This window comes from Molothrus ater, chromosome 21, assembly GCF_012460135.2.
Source record: "Molothrus ater isolate BHLD 08-10-18 breed brown headed cowbird chromosome 21, BPBGC_Mater_1.1, whole genome shotgun sequence".
In the NCBI taxonomy this organism is placed as follows: Eukaryota; Metazoa; Chordata; class Aves; order Passeriformes; family Icteridae; genus Molothrus; species Molothrus ater.
This window is the reverse complement of record NC_050498.2, coordinates 8,217,868-8,234,117: the sequence shown is the minus strand read 5'-3', so window position 1 is coordinate 8,234,117 and position 16,250 is coordinate 8,217,868. Positions and strand designations below refer to the sequence as shown.

General features: G+C 43.0%; 1 protein-coding gene across 1 annotated transcript in view; it reads right to left on the bottom strand.

Annotated features, from left to right (window-relative positions):
* Positions 1–3,704: 3,704 nt before the first annotated feature.
* Positions 3,705–16,250, bottom strand: part of ULK2 (unc-51 like autophagy activating kinase 2) — a 36,796-nt gene continuing 24,250 nt past the window's right edge. The window contains exons 17-28 of the mRNA XM_036394976.2: positions 15,629–15,774; positions 15,303–15,383; positions 12,299–12,585; positions 11,989–12,182; positions 11,244–11,353; positions 10,292–10,444; positions 9,340–9,548; positions 7,917–8,095; positions 6,932–7,050; positions 6,417–6,574; positions 5,650–5,785; positions 3,705–5,560 (exon numbers count right to left, since the gene is read on the bottom strand). Coding sequence (XP_036250869.1) covers positions 5,493–5,560; positions 5,650–5,785; positions 6,417–6,574; positions 6,932–7,050; positions 7,917–8,095; positions 9,340–9,548; positions 10,292–10,444; positions 11,244–11,353; positions 11,989–12,182; positions 12,299–12,585; positions 15,303–15,383; positions 15,629–15,774 — 1,840 coding nt within the window. The 3' untranslated portion in view covers positions 3,705–5,492. The remainder of the gene's footprint in view (positions 5,561–5,649; positions 5,786–6,416; positions 6,575–6,931; positions 7,051–7,916; positions 8,096–9,339; positions 9,549–10,291; positions 10,445–11,243; positions 11,354–11,988; positions 12,183–12,298; positions 12,586–15,302; positions 15,384–15,628; positions 15,775–16,250) is intronic.

Sequence of the window (16,250 nt, the reverse complement as noted above, 5' to 3'; positions counted from 1 at the left end):
CCTCTCGTGACTCGATTTACCCAGCGCCTTTACTGCTAAAGCTCCTCGGCTGCAGCTGTACCCCACTAAATCCATGGTGGCTGCACCTCCTTGGCACACAGGGCTGGCACCTGGGTGCTCCTGCCCAGGTGATGTGGGCTCCTAGCACAGAGCACCCCTTCTCCTGTCAAGTTTAATCCCATTTTCCCGTATCAACACAGCCCTCTGAAGCTGGGAGTGCCTTTTGGCTTCAGATTGTGCAGAACAACTATTCCCCCAAACACCAAGCTTGGCTTTTGTGGTCAGCTGGCTTCACTAACACCTCCTCGGCTGTGGCTCAGCGTTTCGCAAGCTGTAGCACAAATCTCAGCAGTAAACACCCTGCTGTGGAGAAGAATGACATGAGCAACTGCTAAAACTTGTGTGCAGGAGGCAACATGAGAAGGAAAAACGGGCTGGGCTTGACAGGGCCCTTCCAGGTGGTGTAAGGAGAAAAGCTGGGTTTGCATTGAAAAAAACATGGGTAGAAGCAGGAATGTTCCTCACAGGACCGTTGCCTGATGGAAATGCTCCCCGTTATCCTGTCAGCATCCTTGCAGGCACAGGAGGTTGGAGCTCTGTGCAGGCTCGAGGGAATTTGTATGAGGATTAGTGGTGCTGAAATCAGAGTAAAAGCCTGAGCTGTCAGCATGGAGCATTACACTGTGCCTGGGGAAACGGTGCTGCACTGCACCCACCCAGGCTGGCAGCACCAGCAGGGAGGTGGATGGATTCTCCAGAGCTTGTAAAATTCTCACCCGTCAGGCCAGAGGGGTTTTCATGTCACAACAGTGCTGCTTGTACTTGGCAGCACATACTGGAAGCAAATATCCCAGCTCCCAGTTATCCTTTGCTGAAATGAGGCAGCATCCTGGGAGAGAGTCCCTTTTGGTCCTTATCAGGGACATCTTTTGGCCAGCTGGGGACAGGGAACAAGGCTGAGGGGCTTTTTTAGCTTTGCAGAGTCTCAGCTGGGTGAGACGTGAGGATTTCAGGGAAGTGTGGGATCCTGAGTGAGACAGAGGAATACCCCGTGCTCCCCACGCCTGGGAGCTGGCAGTGTTTTTCTATTTTAATTCAATCACTAAGAAACAATAAAGGGAGCTATTTATGGGAAAGCAATGTAACTCCAGAGGAACTGGGAGGTGAGCAGTGCTGGGGAGGGCTCTAATCTCTGGTTACAGCAGCAAGAGGTGTTTTATTGAGAAGCTGAGCTCAAGATTCTCCCCTACCCTCACTCCTTGTAGCCCTCACCCCCGCTCTTGGAGTCAATTAACAGCAAGCAGACAGGCTGCCCTGCCCTGGGGAGCAGCCCTTTGTGCTTCCAAAAGCACCCAGCAGAGCCTGGGAGAGGAGGACTTTGGTTTGGAAGATAAACTGTGCAGTATTTGGTTTCAAGAGTCCACCAAATAACACAGCTGATCAATAAATGTCCTTTTAGCTGACACACCACACTCACAGAGCTTCAAGTTTTCAGCTACAGTCCTTAGTCTCTGCTTAAATGTCTGCCCAGTCTCAAATTTCAAATGTTTTCTGGAAGTCACGTAACCCAGCCAGATCCAACCCAAACAGCACTCGACCATAAAAGTGGGTACAGAAGATGAACAACAGGGAGAGGTTTTTGAGGAACCTACAGGAATCAATGCAGCTCAGTTCATTTATGGCATCACTTGTTTTGAAAGCTGGGGCTGATCTCACATTTGCCAGAAGGAGATACTGTGTCACACACAGCCCTGGTCTGTGGGCTGCATTGTGGACAGAGTTCAGGCCATGGAAAATGTGAAAGGGACACAAAGAAACAATGGGAATGATTGGCACAAGGGCTGCAACAAGACTCAACAGCCCCACTGGCACTCGGCTGGCTTGCAGGCAGCCAGGAGGGGGGAGCCTGCCCTGCACAAAAGCCTTTTGAAAAGGTGTTTGTCCCAAGGAGCAGCGCCAAGGCTTCCTTCAGCTGGGCTCCAGCTGACTTGGAGACCTCAGGAGAGGGGTTACCCTGATGGACTCCACTCCTCTGCAAAAAGGAGGAGCTGTAGGGGCACTCTGGGAAAAGCCACAGCCAGGAGCAGGGCTCGGGTCAGATGGGGAAGTTCAGGGTGAAAAGAGATTTGCTTAAAGAAAAAAAAAAAAAAAAGATAGTGGCAAGTAGAGCTCAGCGAAGCCAAAGGATCAAAATTTAAATTAAAAAGTTCCCCAAAATAGGAGAGGAATCAGGAATCAAAAAGGAGGTGGGTCAAAAGTCAGGTCACAAGCCAGCCTATCTGAATTTCAAAGCCTCAACAAGCTTTCCCTGCTCCAGATGAAAACCAAGTTTCCCTTTTTGGTGTAGCTGGGCACAGCACTGGGACATGGGTGAATCACAAGTTATTGCCTCTGAACCCTGAGGTGATGTGATAATAATTTGATGTAGCTGTACAAGATAATAGCAAGAACTATGCAAAACCCAGGCAGTCCCAGGAACAGCTCCCTCCTCAAAATGCTCCTTGGAATAACTTGTAGCATCCTAAGTTGCAAGTTAAATTAACAGGATTTCCTCCTCTGTGTCAGAGGAAGGGCTGAGAGTTCAGTTTATTGCTTATGAAAAGCAGCAAATGTCAGAATCACAAAGTGTTTTAGATTCCTCAGCTGACATTCTGTAAAATGGACAGAGTGGAGCAAGTGCAGAACACTCAAGGAGATGCTGGAGAGCTGAGCTAGAAAAGCACAGCAAATTTCTCCTTTCAAGTTCTATCTTTTAAAGGCTGGGGAAAAAAAAAAAAAAGTATTTTTTAAAAAGAAGCACCTGCTGTTCAGCACGGAGAGCCAAAGACAGAGGACAGCTTCAGGATCTTTGTGGAATGAGTTTATGCAGAAAGACAGGCCATGAACATTGGTCTCCTCCTCCTCCTGAAAACAGCCAGCAAGAATAGCCCTTTTCTTCTCCTCCTGTTTGTGCAGCTGTAGCCTTGCTGGCAAGAGGGGAAGGAGAATGAGCTTGAATCCTGAAAGGAAAGAAAGAAAACCAACAAAACCCAGTGAGTTCCTGAGAAAAGCAGCCTATCTCCCAGACTTGTGCATTAAGGCTGCTGCTTTGTTCCTAGATTCAGGCTCAGACATATCATTAAGCATTCCCAGCTCACTCCTTCCTCATCCTCTTTATGTGCCACTCACAAGTGGAGGGGTTTTTAATAATAAATTGGGGAAAATTTGATAGTACAGCTGAAAAATACAATATCCACACAGCAGCTAGCACAGCATATCTCAGCTGGGCAGAGGGCACAGGCTGTGAGGTGAACAAAGCCCATTTTTTGTCAACTTTGGATAGAAATTGTAACTTCCTGCCAGCTTTTGTCAATTAGCTCTGTATTTGCTGTTCTGGCAGCCCCAACAGCTCCCCTTTGCTAGAAGCAACAAATAAGCACCTTGTTGAAAGATCATACAGCTGTTACCCAGGATCCTACTTAGCATTTTTGTCTTCCAATCCAAGTTTAAAAAAAAAAAAAGCAGCAGGGTTAAATTGTCTTGCTAAAGCCAGAGAAAAACAAACTCAGGGACACTTTGTGCCTGAGCTATCCAGAGATAAAGAACTCAAGGATGCTGTCCCATCCTGCCCTGCTGGGGGGAATATTCAGCAACTTCTTTACCCAGGCAAGTAGAGAATTTTTGCTAAATTTAACACCTCTGGTCACAGAGAGACAGAAACTCAGTTGTACCATAGAAACACTTCTAGTGTCAGTATTTATTTTTACCTTAATATACATTTATACAGGCCATAATAAAAAGGCTATAACGCAACAGTTCAGTGAGTTATTACCTAGTTCCAAGAATAATGCATGCAATTACAAAGGAGAGGTAGAAACACCGTATTAAAGACCTAAAAATACAAACATTATATAAACAAACACTTTCAAATTAACTGTTGGAATTTCATACAGATAAATAAGGTAAAAAGTACATTACTCTGTCAAAGTAAAGGAAACACATGGTTATCCCAACACTGAAACAATATTTTGATGTGTAAGCCCTGTACAACTTTGTCAAATAGTTCAGACCACTGTGTTTAAGAGGATTAAAATGATTTTGTCCTGGAGAATGGTTTATTCAAGTATTCAAGCAGTTGAGTAACAAAAAAGTCCCCAAAACAAAGTATAGGAACCATTTCCAGAGAAGCTGATCTGCCCAAATACTTTGCAAATCGCTGTCCTGATGATCTCATGGGATGCTTGAAATGACAATGCCTATAAGGCTAAATGAAGCTTCCCACCTCTCCCCCAAAATGCACACAAAATAATCCTGATTTTTCACACACTCTATATGTAGAGATTCTACATCATTTTATCAGCATCTCAAACCACAACATTATTTTCTGGTTTGTTTTTTTTAATCTTTTTTTTTTGCATGGTTCCTTGCAGAACCTTTCAGTTTACAGTATTTATTGTAATACTGCCCAAGAAACAAACTACAGAGAACTGTCATTACACCCCTAAAGACTGCAGGCATTAATGCACATACTGCATGCACAAAAAGATGCAACCAAATCTATAGAAAAAGCAAACAACCAGCAACTCAACATTGCTATTACTGAGAAAGTCCAGAGCAGTAGTTACTCAAGTATTAGACAAATAGGTATAAAATGGAAAGGTTCACATGAATACAAGTTTTTACACAGTTTGTTTGAAAGTCTTCTAGAAGCTACATTTGAAATTCTGAAAAGAATTTTATGTACACTGAAATGAAATTCAGCCAAGTCCATTGTGCCTTCTTTCTCTAGATTTTTTTTTTAATATAGTTCTTCAAAAATGAATATACAGTTGCTTTAGTAAATTAGTGCAAAACAAAATATTTTGGAAGAAGATCATCAAATAGTATCCACATCAGCTGAAAACCCCCTGGGGATTTTGCACAGATGGAGGGAATTTCTTCCATCCCCACTTTTCCCCTGGGATAAGAGCGTGTTTGCCATCCCTTCATATGACAACCTGAGCCATGTGTACAACAGGTGAGCTCCACACAAGGCAGCTGAGCCCCAAAAAGCTTCAAGCAGCACTTGCACATGGTTAGGGTTTCCCAAATTCACTCAGCCACATTTTACTGAACAGCTTAAAAACTCTTGAGGGAATCTTCTGAGGGAAATGTCTTTTTTTGTACCTGATGCAGAAGGATCCTCTCTCTAAAAACCTCACGAGGGAAAAACAACAAACCCTGATCATTCAAGTTCAAAGCACACGTACAAGGATCAGTTTGAAACGTGAAGAGAGATTCTTTTAAATTCTGTTGCTAGGAAGGAAAAGGAGCTGCTGGATTGGTAAGGCAAGTGTACTTTTGGAATTTCTCCTCTTTGAATACGCTGCTGTTTCTTTGGTAGTCACCACAGAAATGTAAGAATCATCTTCCACATGGGGCAGAACAAGGACAACAATGAAGCTGTAGTGAAAAAAGTGCAGTATCACTGATGTGGTCCCTTATGTTCACACCATCTGGTCCTCAGGATATTCCTACTGCTCATACACAGCCACTGTGCTGTAGCAGAGTGCAGAAAGCCTTCGCTCGATGCTGGATTTATCTGCAGAGAGAGGCACAACACAGGTCATCACCAGACTTATTTTACAATGAATTCATTCCCTGTAATGTTCATTATTCAGCTGAACTTACACTTGTGTACATTTTCTATATCTGCAGGGTCTTGCAGTATTTTAGTCAGTCCCTCGAGCAGCAGGGCTGCCTTGTGGTATCGATATGTGATATCCTCAGTTTGCTGGAACATCTCATCCAGAGCTGCTGACTGCACCTGCAATCAGTCAGGACAGTCAGCTTCACAAACTCCATTAGGCAAGCAGCAAAATGAAAAATGCAGAATTAATCACCTAAAGTGTCATTAAGAAACTCTTTTTCAGCTTTGATTTAGCTGACCTGTTGTTGTAACTAAGACAACAAAATGAAGGTGGAACTAGATGATCTTTAAGGTCTCTTCCAAATCATTATGTGATTCTGAGAGGACACAGCACCTGTGCTGTGAGAATATTCTGCACAAAAAAAATCTATAAAAGCATTTTTGATATGAATAAATATGCTCATTCTTATATCTGCATTCTCTTGTAAAGAAATGAATTAATTGTGAGAATATTCTGCACAAAAAAAATCTATAAAAGCATTTTTTGATATGAATAAATATGTTCATTCTTACACCTTGCATTCTCTTGTAAAGAAATTAATTAATTGTGCACAGCACCACCATTATCAGGGTTAAGAACAACATTTGTCAGAATCTTTTGTGTGACACAAGAATTCCCTCTCATCACTAAAGCAGTGAACTTCCCTGTGTGGCCACTGAAAAGATCAATTCTATTTTCTGGTTCTGTAGAAGAGATCTGTGAGAGAAGGCAGCAATTCCTGCAGTTCAGGGAAGAGGAGGGACTCACCATTTCCACAGCACAGTTGTAGATGAGTTTCTCTGCAGTTACACTGTTGATTTCATCAATGAACCTTTGCTTGTCCGAAAAAAACCGATTCAACTTTTCTGTCAATTTTTTGCACATTCCAATACAGAATTTGTATCTCTCATTGAGGCTTTTCACAACTGGGAGAAAGGTAAGAAGAAATTAAAAAAAAACCCAAACAAACCCAACAAAACCCAAACAATTCAGCCTAAGTTCAGCTTTGCAAAGTGAACTCATGTAAACTTGTAGTTTTAGTGTTTATTTACTCCACCACTTCTATGACTCGAGTATCTATCAAATAATTTCCATTTCAAATTAATGAATACCCATTTCCTAACTGTTTCTGGCTGTTTACTATGAGAGTTGTGTAATTCTACATATCTACAGTTCTCCTGCAGAGAAGAAAACAAAACAAAGGTTGCAACTTCAGCTTTCTGAGTGATGTATCAGCAAAAAAAAATTCACAAGCAAAGCAAATTAGATGATGTTGCATTTACCTTGCTTAACAGCAGTGGATGGGTTCAGTTTGCCAGATTTGACCTGTGCTTTGGCAAGATGCAGAGAAGATGCCAGTAACTGGGCAGCTTTCATATACAACACCAGCTGCTCCACTTGTCTAGGGAGAAAAGGGGAAAAAAAAAAGTAATTTATGCATCAAAATATCTTTTTTGAATGCATTCAAGCCAGGGGCAGACATCACTTTTTAATCACAACACCCCACAGGACCCAGCAGCAGCAGAAAAGGAAGACAGATGTTTAAAATGCAGTTCCACCCCTCCCCTCCCTTCCTTTCCCTTCACAAACACTCTGTCATGGGGTGAGGGGACATCTGCTCATTTAGGAGCTGCAGCAGCAAAGACAAACTGCTTTAAATGCAGACATTTGAGAAAGGAGCACTTATTTGTGGGGACTCTCTGCCCGAGGTCAGTGTCTCACCACAAGGGACAGGGTGTACTTTTCATTTCCTATCCCCCTGGAATTCTCAGTTGTGAAAAGCAAACACTTGACAGGGGTTTTCTGTTGGGTTTTTATTACTTCAGGAAGAAGGCAGGAAGTAGAACTGCCCTTTCCCACCACTTCAAACTTCTCATATTTCTCCTTGCTTTTGATTTTGTATTAGGGCTGACTGACTGTTTTTTCCAGTGAATCCAAATTTGGACACTTCTTCTCCCCTCCCAAACTCCACCTCAGGGCTTCAGTCAACAGGAAGGGATGAGGGCTCAGATCTGCCAGAGGCTGGTACACAAATTTCCATGCTCAGAAATGCACTGCTGCACCTCAAGCCTGAGCTCAACACCTACCCCAAAAAAGTGGCAGACAAGAACAAAAACTTTTGTCTTTGCTCTTTCTGATCTATCTTTAGTTGTTAAAAAAATAATTCTTATAAAGATTTTCTACAGGAAAGCAATCACTCCCAGCAAAAAGGACAGAATTTCAATACATTTTTAAGTGTTGGCTCTTGAGCAATGACTGCAAACTCACCCCCATTCCTTGCTGAGCTGGCTGATCTGATCCACAACGATGCTCTCCTGGATCTGGTACAGTGACACAGCAGAAGTGCACAGCTCTGGGTTTCCCCCTCTCACTGCTGTCAGATCCAGGACACACTCTGTAAATGTCAGCATCATGTTCAGGTGACGCAGTGTGTCTGTGTGCTCTCTCTGTTAGAGGGAAAGATGACAGCAATTTAACCCCTCTGAGCCATCAGCCACATTTAAAACTCTTGTTAATCACTTAAAGATTTCTTGTTGTATCAGTTCTGTGCAGGAATCACATTGTGCTAGAGGCAGCATTAGGGATGACACAACCAAATGGGCCCCAACAGATCTGAACTTGCTCTTTTCTTTGTTAATGAATTCAAGATAGTGTAGCTTATACTTTAGAGTCTTTCAACAAAGCCAAAGGAATTGGTACATGGAGTTCTGTGTTGAAACCTGAGCAACTAAAGGAATCACAAGTTGGACAAATTACTTATTTTATGATCAGCAACACAAAAGTATGTTTAGCACTTGGGTGAGGAGCCAAGAGGAACATGTGGCTTTTATTATGTAATAGACTTAATACCTACAAAAGAACTGATCTGCTTCACCAATTTACATTTGGTTCTGGAATTAAATTGTGTAAAAAGGTGGTTGTTAGCAAAGTTTACACTTCAGACTAAAAACTTCAATTGGAGTGAGCAGCTCAGTGCTGCTCTGTCAGTAAAACACACAGTACACATGCAGAGTTCCTCCTCAAAAAGAAGCCTTCAAAACAAATCAAACGTATCTTAGCAATGTTTATAATATTTTAATTAATAATACAGGTCTAAATGCATTTAAAATTCTATCTGTGGGAAGAATACAGTGTACTGGTAAGCATTCATGTTATTAGAGATATTCAATAGGGACCCAAACACCTTCCAGCAAGATGTGAATGAGAAACCAGAACAGCAATCTGTCTGGAGAAATGTACACTCCAAGAATAGCATTCTGGTGAAAGACCACCCCAATTTGTGTTTTTAAAGTGTCACTCCCCCACACATCCTAAAAAAAATATAGGACAGTCTTCCCACAAGGATTGAAGTCATTCCCTGACTGTGAGGAAGGAATGAAATGCCCAGAGGGGCTTTTTACTGTCAGCACCCACAGCCACTGGCATTTACAGAGGCCTCTCTGGGAGGCTCTGGTGCACAAAAGCAGCCATGTTCCTCTGGTTACCAATTCAAACATATGAAATGCCAGCAATAACTACCAAAGAGAAACTGGCAACTACTGATACAGCAATATTTTCAAGATCCTAAACAAAAAAACCAACAAGTGAGACAGCACAGAGCAAACTACAAAGCACATCGAGCAACCCTGATTTACCACATCTGTACCAGCAACATCACACATTAGAAAACATGAAATGATTGTTTTTATACCTCCATTAAAGTTTCCTCAGGCAATTCAGGAGCTTCAAAAGTGATAAATCCCTCTAGGCTGGGAGGGGAAGTACCATAGGGGATGTACTTCAGACTGGGAGCTGCCTCAGCCCCCGGAGGAGAGGAGCCCATGTAAATCCCAGGAGGAGAGCCCATGTACACACGGCCACTGGTGGAGCACAGAGACCCTCCAGAACTGTTTGATCCCACTGCAAGAAAAATAACACACACACATTCAGTCTGATCCAGCACTGGGGCTGTGGGTGACAGCAAGGGACACGTGAGGAGCCAGCACAGAGACCCCATGGAAGGCTCTCCCCACTGCTCCTGCCTGGCTCTGCAGGGAGTGCAGAGGATGAGATGTAACAACAGTGACAATTCCTGAAGTTCTGGATTCATGGCTGACAAGGACTGCAGCTTGTGCTGTGGTTCACACTGCCCACCTGAACCCTTCACCTTGAGCTCTTTGGCAGCACAGATATTTGATGCTGGCTGATATTTGGTATTTGGCTCTTGCCAAACTGCAGGCAACTCCCACCCCTGGTGTGCTGCTCCTGGGACAATGCATGGCAGCAGGCAAAAATCAGAATTCTGACTTTCGCTCTCCAACTTTGCCATAAAGATCACACTCCCAGTGAGGGAGTAAAGCTGTGTACACAGGAGGTTACTCACTGCTGGATTGTAAATCTGTGCCTCTGATCCTCTTTAGGGGAAAAAGGCAGAAACCATCTGATATTAATCTGTAAAGCTGTGTACACAGGAGGTTACTCACTGCTGGATTGTAAATCTGTGCCTCTGACCCTCTTCAGGGGAAAAAGGCAGAAACCATCTGATATTAATCTCTACTTTCCACAGCACTTTTACTGTGCAGGGCAGCAATGAGTCCCCAGAAGTGGACAAGCCCAAGTGCTGCCTTTGAGAAATGTCCACACAAGTGCCAGGAAAGTCTTACCTGAGGTGGTTCTGGTTCTGAGGACCATGTGGGTGCAGGTGGGAGGGGTGGCACTGCTTGGAGGGGACCCCACAGTGAACATGACAGCCCGAGAACTTGCCCCACTTGCCATGGATGGAGTTGCCATTGCAATTCCATAGGCTCCTGCTGGAGCTGGGAGAGAACATTTCAGCAAGTCAGTCCTTATTCCATATAATCACACCAAGAAGTAATTATATGCAGCAAATTGGAGCACTGCAACACAACGTGCTTTGATGCAGTTCCAAGCCCTGGACTAAGTTAGAAGTTCTCACAGGAAATAAAAGAGGCTGAGTGGACAGTCTTGGTGAGACACAGACAGTCAAGGTGCAGCTTCATGTATATTTTTACCTTCAATATCTCAGTGTTCTACTCTCACCCAGAAAAGAGCAGCAGAGACTCCCTGAGAGCCTGAAGATGTCAGTTTTGCAGCAAAAGATACAGCAGAAAAATTCTAAAAGCAGATTGTGACAGGTCTGGAGGCTAAAGACCAGCCCTGTCTGCAGAGCTCCTTCCACCTGCTCAGAAGAGAGAACTTCTGGTGGTGGCAAGGGACAAGCTCAGGGAGGAGAAGGAAAAAACCCAACCAAACACCCAGAGTTATATAAATTTGCTTTCATACGAAATCAAGGGGGAAAACGAAAAACCACAAATGCTAAATTACCAGAAAATCCCAAACCCCTCCAGCCAGCACAGGCAGTCAGATATTTCTGTGTTTAGCACAGAAATAAGTATTTTCCTGTCTCAGTTATTTTTAAAGCTATGCTAAAGAAATGGAACAGATCCCCTTAAACTTTAAAAAAAGCCTTCTGTGCTGAGGCTAAAAATTGTCAGAACCAGTTCTCCAAGCTGGAAGCAGAACTGTGATCCAGCTGGCATTCCATAAAAACCCAGGCACAGGGAAAGAGCTTGGATGCATCCCTCTGATCCTCACCTGTATCCATTGGCCTCTCTGTGTTGAGGCTGTCTGTACTGCCTTGGTATAACTGGCCCCCAAGGGTGGTCTTTACCTGTTGATCTGACAGCTTCCCAGTACTAACAGACCTGGACAGGAAAACACACAAATTCCCCAAAAAAAGGGTTATTCAGGAATATCATCCAACTTGCAAAAAGGATAACTAAGATTCTTGGTATTTACTACAGAGAATTTTTCAACAAAAATACAAAAAGTATTGCAATCTTGCTTGTTATCATGGGTCTTCTGAAATAGAGCAAACCATAAAAATAAAGAGACCTTTTTCTCTTGAAACATTTATATTGCAAATTTTGCCATAGAGATTTTCAAGCAAAAATTCTACAGGCTTTACAGAGGCAATGAAATTCCAGATTCAGCTAATCAAAACAAAAGGGAACTAGACAGCAACACAAAGTGCTCCAGGAAGTCTCTGCTATATTTATAGCCAGTACAAAACGTTTCTGTTGCACACACCAAACCTCAGCATCCCCTCACAGCTTTTTCACCCTCTGAGAGTTGCTGTGTGCAGTTCTGCTGCTCAGCTGCCTCCCCCAGGGATGCAAAGTTTCTCCTAAAGCAAATAGGAGATCTCTAAGTTATCATTTAAACAGAGAGCTTTGGGAAAATATCTCTTATAAACACTTCACCTACTCAAAGATACCCCTTCCTCTTTCAAAATTCGGCCTGGAATTTGATGAAATGTTCTGTTCCTGGCAGTGCCTACCTGCCAAAGGTTGTTTTGCTGTGCTGCTCTCCTGCCTGTTTGTCAGCTGCCTGGCTGGAGTGGAAGTGGCTGAAGTCCCTTGGCTCAGTGATATCTTTAGGCTGCAGCGGCGTTTCAGCCAAGCCCTGGCGATTTGCCAGGGCCAGCAAGTTGGAGGATGCTTGAGTTTTAGGTATTTTAAAAGGAGCTGTTGCCTTTAAGAATCAAGAGCAAGAAAACACACATTAAAAAAAAAAAAAATCGAAGTTAGAACCCTGAAATATTCTTGTTTTCATGCACTGTGTTAGTGAGAATTGGAAATGTACCAAACCTTTGTGGGAGAGCCGATGATTGTTGGCAGGGGGGTTTTGAAGAGCCAGTCTGAGCTCCTGGGAGAGGATCCCATGTGCTTGGTGGGGGATGTCCCCAGGCTGCCTGGCCTGCTTGGCTGTGGAGAATGACTGTATCCATAGCCAGCATAGGATGGGCAAACTGGGTCTGAGTGCTGCTTTCTGAGCTTCTGCTTGTTTTGGTAGATATCTGTGAGAGTAGGAGCGCTCTGCAACCTGGCTCCCATCAGAAGTGACTGTGGGGACTGAGATGGTGGGACAGGAGAACCTGTGGAGATGACGAACAACAAGGTAAAATTCTACTTGCAGTGCTTGCAAAATATATTGATAAAGCCCAAAATCCCAGAGAGCAACATTAAACTGCAAATATTGAGATGTGTTTGATCATTAGCTCACTAGATAGCAAGGAGAATGGATTTGGCCCATGGATTGTTTGAACTATTGCTACACCACACTGATGAGACCTCCAAGCTGCCAAATATGGGCACCATTTCAGGCTGACAGCTGTCCTGGCAGCTGCAGAACATCTGGCAACCTGGACCAAGACAAATAAAGTGGTTGGATTCAGCAGAAATGGCACAACCAGCACTGAAATCCCAAACTGAATAGAGGTTCTCAAGGCCTGGAATGATCTTCTTACAAACAAGAGTGTGAATGGGACATTGCATGTTAATGACTTGTTTTGTGTGTAATGGCTTCATTTACAGACAAAGGCAGCTCATGTTCCTGCAAGAAAACTAGGAACTAAAAAGAACCAAATTATTCAGATGGAACAGTTTGGGGACATGACTTTGAGCAGTTGTTTACTTTTCAGTCTGTCAGACTGAATCTTTTTTTCAAAAGCTGACAGAGGAAGTCCACACTTAGGTACGAGTGCAGTTTCTCTTAAAGCAAATGGCAGAGCTCTAACATATCATTTAAACAGAGGGCTTTGGGGAAATAACTATATTTATAAACACTTCACCTACTTAAAGATGACCCTCCTCTTTCAAAATTAGGCCTGAAATGTGATGAAATGTTCTGTTCCTGGTGTATGTTTGTATCTCATGATAAGGAACTGTGCAAAGTTACAAACAGTACATGAGACTTCAGCATTATGGTCACAGCTTCCCAGAGAAAATGCCTGCCTGTAACCTCCAAGAACTGACACTGAAGTGAGTTTCACTCATGTTTTAAGAAACAAAAAAAAAAGAAAGAGGGAAAAAACTGAACCATACAACTAGAGAAGGTTTTTTTAAAGCTGGCCACAAGAATCTTCTGAGAGAGGCTTCATTTCATAAATGTCTGCTCAAAAAAAACACCCCAAACTTCTTGCAGTTTGCTCAAAGTGCCCAGCTGTTACAACACATCCTTCAGCCTTCTTAAGTCCATGCTAGATTTTGAATATGAGCCACTTCATCTTGATTTCATTCCACTCCATTAGGCAGTATGTTTCAGAACAGCCTGTCTGCCTGCAGCTCTAGCAGAGGGATCAAGTCTATTTCTCATTAATTTCCCAGCCAAGAATTTGCTTGCCTGAAATCCCTCTGCTTGTCTGTCTCACAGCACTGAGGGAAGTCTTCACCTGTAGTTTTAGCATCAGTCTGAAATCTCACTGGTTACTGTTCCAGTGCTGTTGGCACCCCAGGGAAGGCTCCTGAATTAAAAGTGTGTCCTCTGCTGCCACTGGCAGCAAGAACAGCTCAATTAGTTCAGAAGCTACATTACGAAAGACATCTTCAGTCCTTAGAAAAATCTCAGTTCAGATGACCTCACCTCACCCAAAGCAAAAAACTGCTTCCCATAGCCATTAAAATGCTGAGAAACAGACTTGCTGCAATTTGTGGTATTGTACAAACAAAAATACCACTGCAGTCATTTCAAATTAAGAAGTGAAACTAAGGAGAAAAAAAAGAATGCAGAAAACATATGAAGGAATGAAACATTAAAGCCCCTGCCAGCCACAAAAACAGTGCTGTGGTGTGCTGCAAGTTGGTTTGATACTGGCAAAAGGCACTAAACCAACAGCCTGACAAAACTCTATCCAAAGTAAAGTTGCAACAAGAAAAGTAAATACAGTGTTTTGTATTCTCTTCACACATACCCCTTTTCACTTTTTAAGAGACCATTTCATATCTAAGGATTCACTCATTCCTTTTGTTGAGCCAGCCAATGGCACAGCAATCATCAAGGCAACTTTTGAGACACATCATAGAACTTATTTCATATGGATGAAACCATTCCCAGACATGTCTACTGAAAGAAGTGAAGGCTCTATCATGCCCAGATGGCTTTGGACAAGTGTTTAAACAGGAGAAAAACTCACAATACAGTTTCAATATCAAATCACAAAAAGTCAAAATAAAAAGTATAACTGGTATTTTAGCTAGAGGAGAAAATGCACCCAAAATGTGCACAGAGCAGAAGAACAAGTTGCTGAATTGCATATTCTTATACTCAATCCTTCTGGCATTACAGTGCAATTCCATCTTTAACAGTCTCAGAACATCTTCAAGTCCTATTTCTTCTTGATCTTTTTTTTTTCCCTGCTGGCATGCCATGATGATTTATGACTTGCAAAGCTTGCTGACTGCTTAGCAACAGGAACATCAGATCCCAGCCGATTTCCCAAGGGAATGATGAAAACGTGTTGCATGCTGTGCACTGGCAGCCCTGCCTCCCTTTTCTGAGAACTGGCATGACAGAGCTGGTCTATCAAAAGCAGATTCTCAGAAGCATGTTACTACCATTCATTAGAAACCAGCCCTGGTTAAAGACAGGCTTCATCAGAGTTGTTTTTCCATCCTGAGAATAAGAAATTTCAGTCGCTGTCTTATTGTGTAGGGAATTAGTTATGGGCAAAGGAGTCACAAATGGGCAGTTTCCACAAAAACTCAGTGTCTCCTATTAACCCATTCTAATGTGTGTTGGCTCTCCTATCCCTTCACAAAATGCTCTAGAAGCTCTATCAAAACAATGCTGATTGCACTGTCCAAAGTCACTCACCTGAGAAGTTTCTACTCCTTGATTCATGTCCTTGGAGTTGTCCACAACAACAGTGCCCAAGCTGCTCAGGTATGGTTCCAACTATGCAAACAAAACCAAAACGTGGATTTACACTTTCTACTTCACTTACAAAGCTAAAACAAGTGAAAACCTAGTTAGTTTACTTTTGTGAGCCATTTAACAGAAATTATTTCTGCACACGTGACCTGGCTGGGCATGTTGCGATTTAAGATTAATTTCATGCAAGAATCAAGAGTTCTGAATGACTGCTCCAGATAAAGCTCCAGATAAAGCTTTCCTAATTAACTGAGCATTTCTGTGCTTACCCAGTGGTGAAGGAGAGTATGGTCTGGAGGATCCTGTGGACAGCCTGCGCCCCACGGCCTGGGCAGGGTCAGCAGGCACTGGGGAGCACGAGCCCATCTTCATGAAGCCCATGGGGCTGGTGTTGGAGCGCCTCACCACGCCGGCTCTGCAAGGGAAAACAGGGCTCACACACACGGGGCTCTCCTGGAGATAAGCTTCAGCATCCCCCCTGAGGAGCCTGAGCACTTAAAGGAAATACTGCTGTTTCAAGAGAAAGCTAAGAAGTTAAGCTTTCCATACTGACAATAATCAAGATTTAATTCCCTTTGTTACCACACTTTTAAATGTTGAATGCCATAATAGTCTGTTAACTGGAGAACATTAAAACAGACTTCCTTAGTACACTCTAATCTTCAAAAAGTTGGTCATCAATTTCTTTTATTTCCCAACCAAGTATGTGGCCACATTTCTCGTCACAGAGAAAAGCAAGGCACAGCTTCCCAAAGATTTTCTGGGATTCACATTCTCTGAACTCAGAGAAAGAAGAAACAATTCTTATCTCATTGACTGCTCCTGTGTTTTGGAACAAGCAGAATGCATTGGAAAAGATTATTCACCTGAAAGAATTTGCTTGATTGGATT